The 15,836-nt window shown below is 37.0% G+C and overlaps 1 protein-coding gene across 1 annotated transcript; it reads right to left on the reverse strand.

The window, feature by feature from the left end:
* Positions 1–2,476: 2,476 nt before the first annotated feature.
* On the reverse strand, positions 2,477–15,371 carry LOC134539020 (NECAP-like protein CG9132). Its single transcript, XM_063380687.1, has 5 exons — positions 15,198–15,371; positions 14,718–14,923; positions 9,319–9,512; positions 5,488–5,690; positions 2,477–4,734 (listed from the first exon to the last, which is right to left on the reverse strand). Exons 1-5 carry the CDS (start codon positions 15,281–15,283, stop codon positions 4,689–4,691), a joined length of 735 nt encoding a protein of 244 aa, XP_063236757.1. The 5' UTR covers positions 15,284–15,371; the 3' UTR covers positions 2,477–4,688.
* Between the last annotated feature and the right edge of the window lie 465 nt (positions 15,372–15,836).

Consider the following 15,836-nt stretch of genomic DNA (forward strand, 5'->3'; position numbering starts at 1 on the left):
GCTACGAGTTGTATGATCAGCGTTAAATGATAAACAAATTGGATTTGAATACATGTGTTAACGAAGAAAGCATCAATGATCAGTTCACTTTCAAAAGATCAAACTGTGTGGATAATTTACCTGAAACTTTTTTCAGTCAATCTTTGAAAGAAAGAAAGAAAAAAAAAAAAAAAAAAAAGAGGATTCAATACACACTCCTTGAGTTACATGGCAAATGTTGAAGTGGTATTCACTCTCGTCCCACACTTTATGCAGTGTGTCTGAAGGACTCTGTCGCTGTGATACGCTGGCCCCACAGAAAGAAATCACACGGTCTGGTGATCGTAGTGGCCATGTTTGTTTAGGTGTTCCCTTTGTGTTGCACAACAGTTGAACTCCCTTTCAGCCAACTGAAGCAAGCACCAACTTTTCTGCTGCTTGTAGCAGAGGCAACCAGTGTACTGATCATTTGTGCTCACCTTGTATATAGTGTCCTTGACCCCCTAGCAGTTCCAGTTGTGAGAGTCAACCAGTGCCCGTGGAAGTATGTAGGGTTCACTTCTGCTCGTCATGCCTTAAGGCTGTCCCCTGTATACCATCTTGGGCTCTTTATCGAATGGTTAGGAGACAAGTCGTATGCATCCCTCAGCTTCTAGTGACCGAAGAAGCAGGACAACACTGTAAAGAGGAGTATCTTCACCCTCCCATGTTCATTGCAACATTCTTTTGCTTTGACAGTTTTTTTTAAACCATAATTCTTCTAATTGGCACTTTGTTTAAAAAAAAAAAAGGCCAAGGCCACTACTGACCAAAGTGGCACCAGAAAAAAAAAAAAAGTATTTTCTTAATATCTGTGAGCTTTACTATTAATTTCTACTGCAACAAAGAAAAATATTTCAGTAAACTCATCAAAAAGTTTGTTGCATTATATTCAGCGTTTCATTAATTTACAGTATTGGTCCGAAAATAGGCCGACCTTTTTTGCCTGTTTTTTCAACCTTGAAATCTAGTTGGCCTATAATGGAGCACTAGACAAAATAGTACAATTTTAAACATACATTTCAAAGAGAATCACTTATCGCATAAAAATGTTATCAGATATACAATTCATTGACCTAAAATTACGCTGTACTTACGTGGTAAGTAAGTGGAGTAATTTTGCCATCTTAGAAATTTAGTAAACACACTTAACCCTAATCCTAATGTATAAAATTTTAAGTTCACAGATAGCACATACATAGCTTTTAAAGGCTCGGTCTGGTTATTTTTGAACTGTATTTAACAGGCTGCGGTAATTTTATTGGCTTGTAAAATGTGTTTACAGTAAACAATTAGTAAAAACAGCAATTTTGCGGTAAGGATTTACCATAGTATGCTTTATTTACTCTTCTACCGCAGGAGAATCAAAATGGCACCAGTGTTGGCAACTTGTAGTTGCAACACGAATAAACAAATCCCGGTACATACCAAGAACAATAAAACCTATTTGCAATATTAGATGTTTTATGGTCGATTCATACACATTTTACATGAAACCATTTTGGGTTGTTTACGTCAAAATTAAACGTACCGGACACCGGTAAATGTTTTTACGTCACAATTTCTATGAATTCAGAAAATGTAGCCATTGCCGTGTAAAATGTTGTCACCACTACAAAACAATGTGAAGATAAATGGAAACACAGCTCAAATATTTTGGTAAGTAAGAATAACACATTTTGTCAGTTCAATAAATACTAACTTAGTTGAAGTGTAAAGGTGGGTCTACACTATATAACAAAAACATGTTATATTTGTAACATGTTATACAACAAGTTATACAACTTGTTTCATAACATGTTACATAACAAGTTATATAATAAGTTATATAACAAGTAATACAACTTGTTTCATAACATGTTACATGTTTTTAAATATGTATACCAGTGTGGACAAACGGCCAACATGTTATACAACAAGTTATTTAACTTCCTTTGATCTTTACCGACACTGCATGGGAAACATATAACTTGTTTTATAACACTTATTTTGTTATAAAACATGGTGTTATATAACATTTTTCTTCACGTTTTCATAACAAGTTATATAACTTTGTTGTGTAACTTGTAATATAATTTTCATTCTTTTCATTTTGTAACATGTTGTATAACTTTGTAATATAACATTTTATAACTTGTTTTGTTACACAGTGTAGACCCACCTTTACTGTGGTAATATGCTGCTGATAATCATTTTAGTTAGTTAAAATTAATTTTTCCCTGATTTTGAGTGTGCTGTAGAAGGGGTCGGCCTATTTTTGGACCAATACGGTAGTGTAAATACGGAAGTGACTCATCTGTGAGTAAAGAATGTCTAAGGTCTGTATGGGTGGTTGAAAGCTTGAAACATGTGAAGTACATATAGCAGATGTAGGATTTGTTGCTCACAAGGAGACATGAGGGAGGGGAGGGGTTTGCATTTAGCAAGTCTGGGTATACACAACTTCAACAATATCCAGTCCTTTTCACAACTATATAATGTACATATTTACTAAAAAGAAAACAGTGTTAACATCATAAATAATGGAAATTCTACATGTACAACATTAAATAACTTTTCACATATATCATTACAGAGTTGCATAAACAGAGATAACATTCTTAATAAAGTCAATTCTTCGACATTAGTATATGCTGTCGGTAAACCATTACAAAATATTTCAACTGCCCGTAGTCTCACACACACAAACACGCGCTACACTAAACACGCTTAAAGGAAAAAAAATGAACCTGGAATGATTTCTGTATAAGTATTTCAACACATTACGCTTTGGCATAACAATGAACAGTACAGTCTCATCACTCAGCTGCTTTGGGTATTTTTGCCAGTAGAGATGACGAATCACAAGCTATCTGGTGTCACTGCTAAAGCCCACGGGCAGAGTAGAGTTGTTCCGTCAGACACCAACAACTTGGTGAGTTTCAACTCTCCTCTTTGACAACCACCAACAAACTTAGCTCTTTTTCCCCCCGTTTTGAGCTGCATAAAAAAACTGTCATATACTTTTTCAACCACTAATATTAGCACAGTTAAGATTGTCGTGTTAAAATGAGTTATGGTTAGAGACAAGATTTTATGGTTTTATTTTTAAGACGATTTCATAATCAAAACAGGAGATTTCAATGTTACATTTATGTAATGTTTTTATTAATTAAAAAAAAGTTATATGATTCAAATATGAAACTTAAATTTTTTTAAATAATTATTTCACCATAATATTCTTATTTTGATTGACACCTGAAGCATTTGTATCAGAACTACTCAGAAGAATAAATCTGAAAATATTTGTGTGTTTGAAACATGTGCATCATTAATGTGAAAACATGTTACTGATGCTAGTGATGCAAGATACAAAACAATATTATATTAATTTTTTCCCCAATCCATTTAGGTCATACAATCTGCTACAAAATTCATGATAGTTAAATTTTTGTGATTTAACATTTGGCAAATTGCCAATTGATTTCATGTTTTCAGTTACATTTCGGTGCAAAATGGTGCTTTAACTTGCATTTTGCTGTTACATGTTGTACTGGCATGCTCTGCTGTGTTATTTCGGTTCCATCACAATTCACCATAAAATCTTGCCCCTAGTTAAGATAAATAATTTGAGAGTACAACAAAACTGTAGAAACCATCTAGAAAGAACAATATGAAAAAGCTAAGGGTAGGTGTCGAAACAGCTTCGGTTAACATCTTGCTAATGTAAATACACACTGTTTCCTACAAAATGAGGCGTTTCGGCAGCTGTGCCAGAGGAATGTAACCTTGTGTGGCTGGCCGTAACAACTCCGGACTTGTCTCGCTCTCTCTCACAAACTCCCTTAACAAGAAACCAGTGCAAACTGCGTTCGAAGCGGCACGATCGGAGCCACTCCGCTCCTTCATATCGCTCGAGTCATTAAATGGAAGGCGTTATCGTTTGAAGAAAAACTGAAAATAATATCTGAAGTTGATGCGGATCCACTGGTAACGAGTGAATAACGGTAAAAAAAACAAACTTTGGAATGCCGCCTTTTACTTTGAACGAAATCATGACGAAGCATGACCAACTTTTGGCCACTAGCGTTTCGTCAAACGTGCAAAAGTGTTTGCCAACGAACAATTTTTTTTTAACCACTAGTACCAGTTGCGACAAGGCTTTACCAAAACGACAGACAACAGAACTTGGCAACACATCTATTTCCTGAAGTCGAGGTGTTGCAGCAAGTTCTAACAGCAGCTGAATAGGTACTATCACTACTGACCAACTTCGCGTAGCCAACACGCCTAAGGCGATAGTATGTGGCATTGAACACCTGTGATACACGCAATGGTGGTGAAACAAATTATGCAGCATTTTTTTTCGGGTGTCACGACTCGACGTGATCAGCGGATGAAGCAGTTTGTGCTGACACAAGCCAAGTACAAACGGATCAGACACGTGCCCCAGTCTTGCGGAGGTCCGTGCTGCTTGTGAAACTTCGCCGGAACGACACAGCAACACAACTGAGGATGCAAAGACTCAAACACAACAGAAACAACACCAAACTGGTCCGTGCTCGCACACACTACGTACCGACCACAAGCACTACCCACTAGGACTACAGTTAACTGTTCGTGACGCGGGACGAGAGCTAACGAGGACAGTCACAAACACATCGCAAACGTTGGTACACCTGGGGCCGGCCTCAGAACTGCACCCAGCTCGAGTTGGCTGCAGTGTCGGCTGGCGCACTGCAACACAAATCGTAACACACCGAGTGCTCAACTCAAAACAACTCTCCAAAAGTATTTACAATTTACACTATACTAATCACTACGTTAAGGGATTAAATTTGCCACACTTTGTACTAGCCGAATTACTGCACTATTTGCGCCCACAACACAAGTAAAAAATTTGTTTAATTACGATATCTTTATGAGCTCTTAACCATGACAAACTTAAAACTAACATTTCTATGCCAACACCAGTATCAAAGTAAACTTTTCCCCTCACATATTTTATATCATTTATTTCTGCACCTTCAAACATTACATTTACATTAAAACTAAACTATATTTTGGGCATTCCTGAGATTAAATAAACAAAAATACAATTTTAACTTTAGATAACAAGCACCATGCATGTGTACACACACATATATAAAACTTGTGCATATATACATAGTATGTGCATATGAAGATTTTATGTTGGAAAGTACTGTAAAACAAAAAAATAAAAAATTGTTCCTATTAGTCCAGCGAGTTGAGGTGCTACAAAGGAAACTCATTACAAAGTACATTGTGCTTCGCTTAAAAGAATTTTTCACTACAAGATGTTAAGCTCTGTCGTCTCGACCATTACGACCAAACTAACGGTTAGGGACTTTGACATTCAACCACTCTCGTAGAAAGAGATTCCAATGGGGAGGAACTCCATCCTGGTGCCGTTTTACACATGACAACAGTTCAGTGCTGTATGAAAGCGGGCACACGAACGAGCTTCACCTGAGCTGGGCCTCGACGCCGGCGAAGTCGCCCCAGGACTCGGCCGCGGGGGGCTGGTGGGCGGGCGACGACGAGGGCGTGGCCTTGCTGGGGGCGGGGGGCCCCGCCAGCCTCCCAGCGCCCGGGGGAGGGGGCAGCAGTCCCCCGGCCTGCGCGGGGCCTTTCGCCCGCGGCTTGCTGGCCACCTCGCTGCCGTCCTTCTTCTGTCAACACACGCACGGGGGCGTTGCCACAACGCCGAAATACCATAACACAGAATGTCAAAATTGACCACAACGCCGAAATACCATAACGCTGAATGTCAAAATTGACCACAACGCCGAAATACCATAACGCCGAAATACCATAACGCCAAATGTCAAAATTGACCACAACGCCGAAATACCACAACACAGAATGTCCAAATTGACCACAACGCCGAAATACCATATCGCCGAATGTAAAAATTGACCACAACGCCGAAATACCATAACGCCGAATGTCAAAATTGACCACAACGCCGAAATACCATAATGCCGAATGTCAAAATTGACCACAACGCCGAAATACCATAACACCGAATGTCAAAATTGACCACAACACCGAAATACCATAACGCCGAATGTCAAAATTGACCACAACGCCGAAATACCATAACGCCGAATGTCAAAATTGACCACAACGCCGACAGCTAGAAAACTGCTGTGTACCACAATGCCTAAATAACTGAATGAATTTGTGTGTGTTTCTTAAATGTACCTTAACGCCGAAATACCACAATCAAACCTAACCTTACCTAACCTAGCGTAATATAACCTAACCTAACTTAACCTATCCTAGTCTAACCTAACCTAGTCTAACCTAACCTACCCCTTGTGGCAGTCCTACAATGACATTTTTCGGCATTAGTGTATTTCGGCGTTGTTGTACACAGCAGTTTTCTAGCTGTCGGCGTTGTGGTCAATTTGGCATTTCGGCGTCGTGGTGCGTCCCCACAGGCACGTTACACTCGTTCTGCACATCACCCAACACACCAGAGACTTCATGCAATCACAAGAATACAGAAAGCAGTCACTTAAAAATTTTGCGTCTAAAATGTTCCTTCTCGTGGCTAAGAAGCCTAGTATAGAATGTTGGCCTGAAGTATAATTAGTAAATTTTTTTGGTTAATATAATTGATTAATTTTTAGTTTGTAATTTGTGAATTTCGACAATTTTGGAATTACTTAAGTTGTTCCCCAAATAGTGGTGTTATATTCTAATTTGGATCTTACCAAGGAAATATAAAGACACAAGACTGAGTTGGTACCTATTAGATGGAAAATATGTAGTGTTTTTGAACGAAGCAAGTGTTCTATTGGCATTGGCTGTTATGGAATCAATGTGATGATTAAAAAGTAATTTGGAATGTATGATACCAAGGTCTTTTACCAATTTTATCTTGGTATGAGTATGATTTACAAATTAAAAATTAAAATTAATGGTGTGAAATTTTCTGGTAAATGCCATAATAGTTAAGGTTGACTAGATTCAGTTTGCACCAAGCAGCAATAGCATTTATGTCAATCTGGAATAAATAACAATCCTGGCAGAATGATATTTTTCTATGAATATTTAAGTCATCAGCAAACAAAGGACCTTGAGAATTTTTAATTACCTATACACTATCATGAATAAAAATGTTAACTAGTAAAGGCGATAATGTACCACCTTGTGGGACACCCGAACAAGCTACACGTCCGACCGAATTAAAATTATTGATTGAAACAAAAAAAGTCCATTCTTTGAGGTAACTATCAAATAAATTTACGTATTCATCAGTTAATCCGAACTTATAATTTTTCAAGTAATTTATTGTGGTTAATTGTATTGAATGCTTTAGCAAGGTCAAAATAACAAGTGTCAACTTGATCTCTGGTTATTACTTCTGGAAAAATTTGATTTAAAAAGGAAAGAAGTCTGGTTGTAGTTGATTTTCCGTTATGGAAACGATGTTGGTTATCAGAAAGCTTATTTTTTTTATAATTGAAGCTAAGATTATTATTGATTTTATCAAATACCTTGCATAAAATTCTTGCCTTATACAGTTATACACAGGAAAATATGGCATCATCCACTAAACACTATAAATAAACATGCATTATGGGTAAATAATTTGCATAAAGGAAAAAAAATGAGAAAAACATAACAATAGATATTCAAATATGTAACATCAGAAATGTTAGAAAATTGAGGACAACACAACATAACACCAAGCAATTCGAAAATCATCTAAATTGCAAGGGTATACTAGTTACAATTTTACTATCCCAGTAAATAGCAAAAGGAACAGTTTACCAGTATTTAAAAAAAAAAAAAAAAAAAAAAAAAACCACAGTAAAAACAAATTTATATTTCCTACTCTATGAAGGAATTCTTTAGTTTGATAGAAAATAGAGAAGTAGAACTATAGTTTAGTTGGCATTTATTTTATGTTATAGTATCTGTTACATATATTGTTCAATGTGCTAAAATTTCTTTTGTGAAAAAAGTTACCTAGAGTTAAATTTTTCTAAGCATGTTCTATGCATTGTAATTTAAGGAGGTAAACATGTTCGTAATTTTTTTTTTAATTATGTAAATAGCAGGGCCATCGAGAGGAAGGGGGTGGGGGTGTGTGTTAGTTTCAAGATTTGTAATGCTTGGGTGTGCCCTGATAGGACAATAATCACAAATCTACAGTTAACATAATCTATAATATATCTTAAAAGTTATGCAACATGTGCACATAACAATTTAATCGGCACATGCTGAAAGGGCCTCAGTCCCAGCAACCCAGTTTTGAGAAAAACTAATAAATCAGTCTCTAAGCAAACCTTTTAGCGTAAATTAAGAATTTCCCTGGTTAACATTAGCCTACCCGTGCGTGTGACTCAATCCCTTTTAGAATACATAGTTGAAGCTATCCTATAACATGCGATTCTCATGCTTAACTCACTTTGCCATTTTTTTCTGTGACCGAGGCCATTTTAGCATGTGCCAACTCAATTACAGTTATGTAGGGAGTTTTTTTTATTGACGTGACGTCTTATAAATCAATGAACGCCGGCTGCACGCGCGAAAAATTGTAACGTTCCGCCCGAGCCGAGCGTGCAAAAACCGGCCAATCCACCGTGCGAGAAAATCTTCTGTAATATCAAAACAGGTTAAGGGGCCCGCCTCGTCAGGGGTGTATGTGTGTTAGTGAGGCGGGATGATAAGCGCGACGCTCGCTGGTATTTCCAGCGCGGTATAGCCTCTAAGCGCAAGGCTTTGAACTGGCGCGCAGTCTTCTCGTCGTCACAGGATAACTGTGAAATTTGAGCGGTGACCGTAACATTATATGGCGGAGAAATGAAGATAAACATGTTATGCAAGCCCCTTAAGTGCTTTCAAGAATCTGTACTGATTGTTTTATGCCTAAAAATTACTCTGGAAACACGCATTTTAAGCATTTTAACGCTTCTAAAAATACAGTTTAAAAACTTAATCCGAAATTAAAAGTACTTTTCGGCCCTCAACAAACTCTTAAATGCTATTCGTAAATAGGCCCCACTAGGATATCTTGAGTAGTTTTGAAATCGCGTTGTTTTTCCTGAAGCTCTGCACACCGTATGTGTGCCCAGGTAGGCGGGCCCCTTAAGGCGCGGACTTTTTTAACTAATTGTTCGTGATTTTTATTTAAACAAATTATTTTAATTAAATTTGCAAAAAACTGTAAACTTTATTTGAAAAATTAAAAAAGTATGCAATGTTTTCTTATGACGTTATCACCACGTAAACCGACCTTACAGACAACCCCCCCCGGGTCCACGGGCTGGGGCGATGGCTCACCGTGATCTTCATGTTGATCTTGATGGTCTCGCCCTCCTTGAAGCGCAGGTCCAGCCCCTGCTTGGGACCCTCCTCCTTCTCCTTCTCGATCTCCTCCGACTTCTTGAGCCACTTGAAGTGGTCCTGCAGCGCCACGTTCAGGTCGAAGCTGTCCGAGCGGTCCGAGAAGCCCACCCCGATGAAGGCGGACCTGCCTGCGGGACAGAGCACCCTCCGTCTCACGGGACACCAAGTCCGTTCATCATTCAATACAGTTGGCGTCCTTTCCCTTATTTGCACGTTTCTCTCCACGTACCCAGAGCACCTGCCATCTCCAGCGACTTGTGTGTGTGTGACACATTTCTCATCAAATACAGTTGGCATGTCTGCTACCCCTAGATTATTTATTTTTATTTTAGCTTTGTAAGCCCGGAACGTTTTATTTAATCATTGGTATTTTTTATGTTTAATTTAGTTTTGTTTCTAATTTTCAAATATTTTAATTGGCCATTAGAGGCGGGCCGAAAGCCATCGTGTTAGTCAGCTTTAGAAAGTTTTGTATTAATTAATTAAGATTTTTAAAATTTGTTTTACTATTAGTAGTTTTATTTATTGCCTGGTTTATTTCAGTATTACGTCAAGTATTTTGAATTGGCATTTTAGACATTATAAATGGACTTTAGTTCCTCGAGTCGCCGCTAGAAATGCAACAGCGCTCGTGCGGACGAGGCGGGAAGTTGGTTTTCCGCGGCCGTGGAGGCCGGTCGGCCTGGCTCCGGTTGTCATGGCGTCACGACGTGTATGCAGTGTGCAGTACTTATTTTTTGGCAAAAGGCGTAAACTTTTAAATTTAACAAGCATGAAGCTTGGTGGATTGGACTGGGAAGTTATCAGTGGTATTGATTTTTTGAAGAAGCTACGTTTTTGTGATGTACGAGGGCGATGCACGCCACACACCGCTCAGCTGTCCGTCCCATTTGGCCGGTTGGGCGTGACCTTCACCGCAAACGGACGTTTGCTTGAGCATTTGCAAGTTTATGCAAATATACGGTAAACGCTTTTCAGAAGAGGATACATATCGAGTAAGTGCCCCTTGCATGTTTTTGGCACAGGTGTGGGAAATATACGTACATTTTTTTTCAAGTTGACTTGTAATGTTGCGACAGTCTCAACCTTAAATGTAAAAAGAACTTAAAAGTGATTTTTAAAGTTTACCAGTGGAAACAGGTATTCTTGTTGCGTTTAATAAGCCTTCCCAACTTTAGTGTGCACAGACCTTTTTAAATGGAATCACACGGCCGTGTACTTGAACTGGAACTTATATATATATTTTTGGTGTTCTGTAATAATAATATACCAGGCTTAATTTTAAGAAATATATTTTTAGTAGGCTTTTGTAACATGTTTATATTGCCGGAGCTGGAATTTACTTCACATGGGAGCTCCCGACGTATTTATTTGTAAATTTAATATTTTAGTTAAGTTTTGCTTGACCCCAGCAAAGGTTTGAAAATGTTCCTAATTATTTTTTTTGGTAACGTATTTAATCTTTAAATTTTATGCTCAAATATTTTATAGTTGTATAAATGTACGTTCCGGATAGGGAATAAAGGAAATCTATTGTAGGAGGTAATGATATTTATATGGAGTGTGGCAACGCAGTTGGACTAAATATAATCTCATCTGCTATATAAGGAAATTATGTATTGCCTGATACGTTATTGTAATTGGATCAACTTATTTATGCGACGTGCTTTACGTATTGTAATGTTTTTCTCAGAACACGTCATCAAAGTTAATAATTTTTTTTAAGGAAAATAAATTTTAGATGCTTATCTTTATTTCGGTTGTAGTTTTTCTTATCTGTACCAAACTGACCCTCTCTCTTATTTTCTGCTGTAAAGAATTTTTTAAAGCTTTTGAATTAATTTTGATATTAACATTTAGTAATATTTTCTTTAAGTCTGCCCCCCCATTCTGATTTGTGGGTTTTAGACGTGGTTTTGGCTCTGGAACTGTTAGTATTTTAGGCAGAGAAATTTTTCTGCATTTAGATAATTTTTGTTTATACACGTTAGTACCCAGCTGGGGGCGGGTATTGTGACCTTTGGCTGAAAGTGATGAGCAAAAGTTACACCATTTCCCTGATTTACACGTTTTGCTCTATGTACTGGCACAGATCACACATCTACGTACCATTATATCTGAAGTGCAATTTTTTTTACATACATTCCAACCAAAACTTTTAAAATTAAAACATCTATTATCTTGAAAAATACTTTTTTTTTTCTAAAAAAAAAAGTTTAATAATAGTGTAAAGAATCAAAAAGCCAATTTTTATTACTACTGAAGAGACCTGAGAATAAATAAGAGTTAAAACAAATCGAAAACTTGCGCCCCTGAAAAAGTCAGAGGTACGGAAATGTAACATAGCATAGTAACTGTAAACTAATAGACAAAGCTTAAGATATCAGAGATACAATAAAGTTAGACCACGACATGCAAGTTGTGATCCTTATATTCACAGAATCACAAATGCATAATTTTTAAGGTGAAATTGAAGAATGGTGGCTTTTCTGAAGAAGATATAAAAATTCAGAATCTGCAACACCCTAATTCCAAGAGAGCGAGCGGAGAGAATGCCTGCAACTCCTTCAACCTGGTTTCAAATATTGACCCACAGTTAAGGCCGGTGTACATTCGCAACGGCACACACACAGCACAGACACGCGCTAAGTTTATGCTAAATAATTCAAGTTTTAATTTTATTACAAGATTCTGTTGCGTGCATCCACAGCATTTACTTCTATGTTTCTCAAGTCTTTCAAATGTAGAAGCAATGGCTATTAGTGATGAAGAAAGTTGCATTTGATTTGGAAATACACCATTTATAAAGGTATCCCATTAGATAGCTTATGCAGTGAAGCAGCCATCACCATGTTGTGCTTTGAATATTTAAAATTTAGCTGCATACACATTTACAAAGCGTGAAAATAGTAAATAGAAACAATAGAAAAACAATTATTTTGGCGCTCTATTTACTATGCTCTGATAAATAGGTACTTTAGAAATCAGTAGTCAGATATTGGACACCTCAATTGTAGAAAGGCTGTTTTCCGTGCGACAATGTGACGTCATTCACGTGAGGACAATTGACAGGTTAGGACTATTGTGGACGGGTCTTTATGATGTGCATATTTTTGAATTTGATATTGTAATGCAATGTTTAATAAATAATGACTTTAAAAAAAAATACGTGCCTTTTTACTGTGCATCCAAACCCAAGCGTCCACCCTTGACAGGAATTTTTTTAGCAGTATGGAGGCATGATGCACATAAGCTGTTGTATAAAATCAATTGTCATTGCGTGTATCAAACGTAATAATTCCTTTTATACGTCAGGTTATGTGCTATTGCATGTAACAAGTCGGCGGTTTGTTTGCACAGTAGAGAGACACCTAATTTTTTTTAAAAGTTGTTATTTAGGTTACATTTTGTTAAAATATCCAAATCAAAAATATATATGTTCTTACATATGGAAAACCACAGGATTGGCAATACAATTAAAGCACAACATGGAAACCCCCACTTCACTGCGACAGCTATCTAATGTGACCTACAAACTGTAATCCCACAGAAACCAGTAGAACTAAGAATCGCTGTTTAGTGTTCGAAAAAGGTATTTCCCGAATTTTATTATTTTATTTAAGAAAAAGCCGCGACACGAGAATATTACCTAAAGGCATTAATGCAAATATTTCAAAACAAATAGAAAATTTTATGACTTCCAAAATATCTAAACTTGGTGTTAACTGGTTGGTAGAAATTACAACTTGATCGGTAAATATGTAGTTGGGCGGTATTTGCGAAAAAAAAAGTTTAAAATCCGAAAATACTTTTATTCTATGCTCTTTATCTTCCTCTTTTCATTTAACCCGGCGGAGATAAGAAATTCCAAATACTTTAGGAGATATCGCTGTTCTTATTTTGCAATACAAGACCTGTGCAATAATTCGACCGTCACATTTTTTTATTTTGCCGTGTGTTCGTGAATGCTTAATTAATTAAAGTGGTCGATTAGGTCAGGTCAGTTACATTATAAATACTTTCAAACTAAGCAGACATTAAAAATAATGTGAATTAATTTTAATGGTTGTTTAGTTTTAAAGTATTTATAACGTAACTGACCTGACCAAACAAACCGGGACAAAGGATGAACAGTAGGAACTCACGTATTTTTTTTTTTTACTTATTACTTGCGCAACAATATCCAAATAACAAATAAAACATTAAAATTTGAAATGTTAAAAACTCACATAAGTTAGAGGCGGGTACAATTCCTTTGCCATTAGTAGAAAATGATATAGTCATTCGCGAATAAAAAAAAATTCATACTCGTAAACAAGAAACAATTGTGCAAGCCGCATGAATGCACAGGTATTGTGATGGAAATGAGGAAGTTAAAGAGCATAGAATAAAAGTATTTTCGGAATTTTAATTTTTTTTTTTAACAAATATCGCCCAAATATGAAAATTAAAAAATTTGATATCTACTAAAGTATTTGGAATTTCTTATCTCTGCCGGGTTTAATGAAAAGAGGAAGTAAAAGAGCATATAATAAAAGTATTTTCATATTTTTAACATTTTTTTTCGCAAATACCACCCAACTACATATTTACCCTTGATCTTTTGTTCATCAAGAACAATCTATGCACTGACTTTAAATGGTGAACAAAAGGTTAACAAAGAGTGGCTATTCCAAAAAAAAATTTTTTTTTCCTGACAAACATTTGCTAAAGATTCTGCAAACGAAAGTTTTACAATCTTTACAACAATTTCAGGCATTAAATCTGACCTAATCCAACCAACCTTTAATCACTAGTTATTATTATTATTATTAATAGCTTTTCTTCCCACAAGGTAATACCCAGTATTTTAAATGTTGCTAACCTAATTCTGTTTCACAGAATTTCAGAAGTAATTAACTAACCTAACCATCCACTGAAACTGACAGTAATACTTTAAAGGATAGGCTTTATGAATGTAGGGGTGGTAATGACATCAGCCCCACCATGTTGATGGCATCAATAGTATGATGGTATCGTAATGTATATTAGTCCCGAATATCCTTTCACGACTAGTCTCTCACAGAATGGAGTTCTGAAATAAAAGGTTTCTCCGGTTAAGGTTGTAATGGTACATAAAGGTCACATCTTTACTGATCAGAAACAGATATTTTAATGTTGTAAGTGTATTAAAAAAACACCCTTTGCAAAATAATTACGCAACGATTTCAGTACTCAAAAGTTCCCGTGAAAGAATTCTAATACATATTTCCAAAAAAAGCCTCCACTTTCAGCAGTTACCAGTATATTCATTAAATTTATACAACTAATAACGACTACAAACTAATATGTACCATTGTCATCTTGAATCCTTAAAACAAAATAACGAGAAGAATCTGTAACAGATTCAACGGCCACCCCTGGATATGTGTCAATCGGGCATTTCGCGAACAGCTCGCCGGAGTTCTTGTCCTCCAGTTTTATAACACAGTCCTTTCCCTTGGCGACCAACCGCATCCTGCCCGTCCAATGGGGGTCCGCCAAGTTCCAGTCGGCTGCCCTGCGAACACACACAATTCATTCCGTGTGCGAGTTCAGCGTGAAAGTACAAAGAGCTCCAGCTAAGCTAATGGATGGACGGAAGTTCGGTTGCGTCTGTACGTGATAACTCTCTCGTGATAGGCCCAGCTATCACAATCCGCCCACGCAAGACAGCTGCTGCGTTATCGGGCATAACTGTCACCACAGCCCCTCAAACCCGACAATCTCTTTATGGTTACCAGCCACTTCCACGTCACACGATTTATGCGTTCACTAACATGAAATCTACCTACCTGTAGCCCCTGTTTGTTGTACGTGGAGGAATTTTAAACACAAAAACTTCAGATTTCACTAATAACACACTCTCGTATTCAGCCATCTTTAAACTAAATGTTATTCTTCTTCTTTACATATACGACACGACCTTGGCTTCTTGTCATATGGCAAGAATCGTCAAATTCTCTGAACACATCGAAAGGTCTTTGGGCTGGTGAATCCGGGGATGGCCACGTCTGCACGTGAATCGATTGACACAATTTTTCTTTTTAGCTAATGGTCTGCGCCATGTTGGAAAGACAACAAAAGCATTGGCTGAAGTGAAGCATTTTGATTGTGAAAACGATTTTAAATTACTGTGTTTCATGAAAGTGACCATGTTTAAAGAAAGAGATTTAAATTCATACTTACTAAAAATCATCATAGGTATATGAGGCCAATCACCATTTCCATAAAGTTTTGGGGGCGACAATATGTCGATAGCGAGGGAAAAAAGGAACTTCAACTATGGATTAGCAAACCGTATCCTGACACTTCCTAACATCATGGTTAAGTCCTACATATTCTTGTCACAAACATGTCCTGGAGCACGTATTTTACAATGCACGTTGATTGCAAGTTTGTGAGGAGTTAATGAGTATGCCAGGCGCCAGCTG

Source organism: Bacillus rossius, chromosome 14, assembly GCF_032445375.1.
Source record: "Bacillus rossius redtenbacheri isolate Brsri chromosome 14, Brsri_v3, whole genome shotgun sequence".
Taxonomy (NCBI): domain Eukaryota; kingdom Metazoa; phylum Arthropoda; class Insecta; order Phasmatodea; family Bacillidae; genus Bacillus; species Bacillus rossius.

Coding starts and splice junctions, on each gene's coding strand:
- LOC134539020 (XM_063380687.1), bottom strand. CDS start 15,283: ATGGCTGAATACGAGAGTGTGTTATTAGTGAAATCTGAAGTTTTTGTG. Junction 5,691..9,318: donor AGATCAACATGAAGATCACG/GTGAGCCATCGC, acceptor GTGTGTTGACAG/AAGAAGGACGGCAGCGAGGT. Junction 4,735..5,487: donor GGCGTCGAGGCCCAGCTCAG/GTGAAGCTCGTT, acceptor TTTGTGTTGCAG/TGCGCCAGCCGACACTGCAG.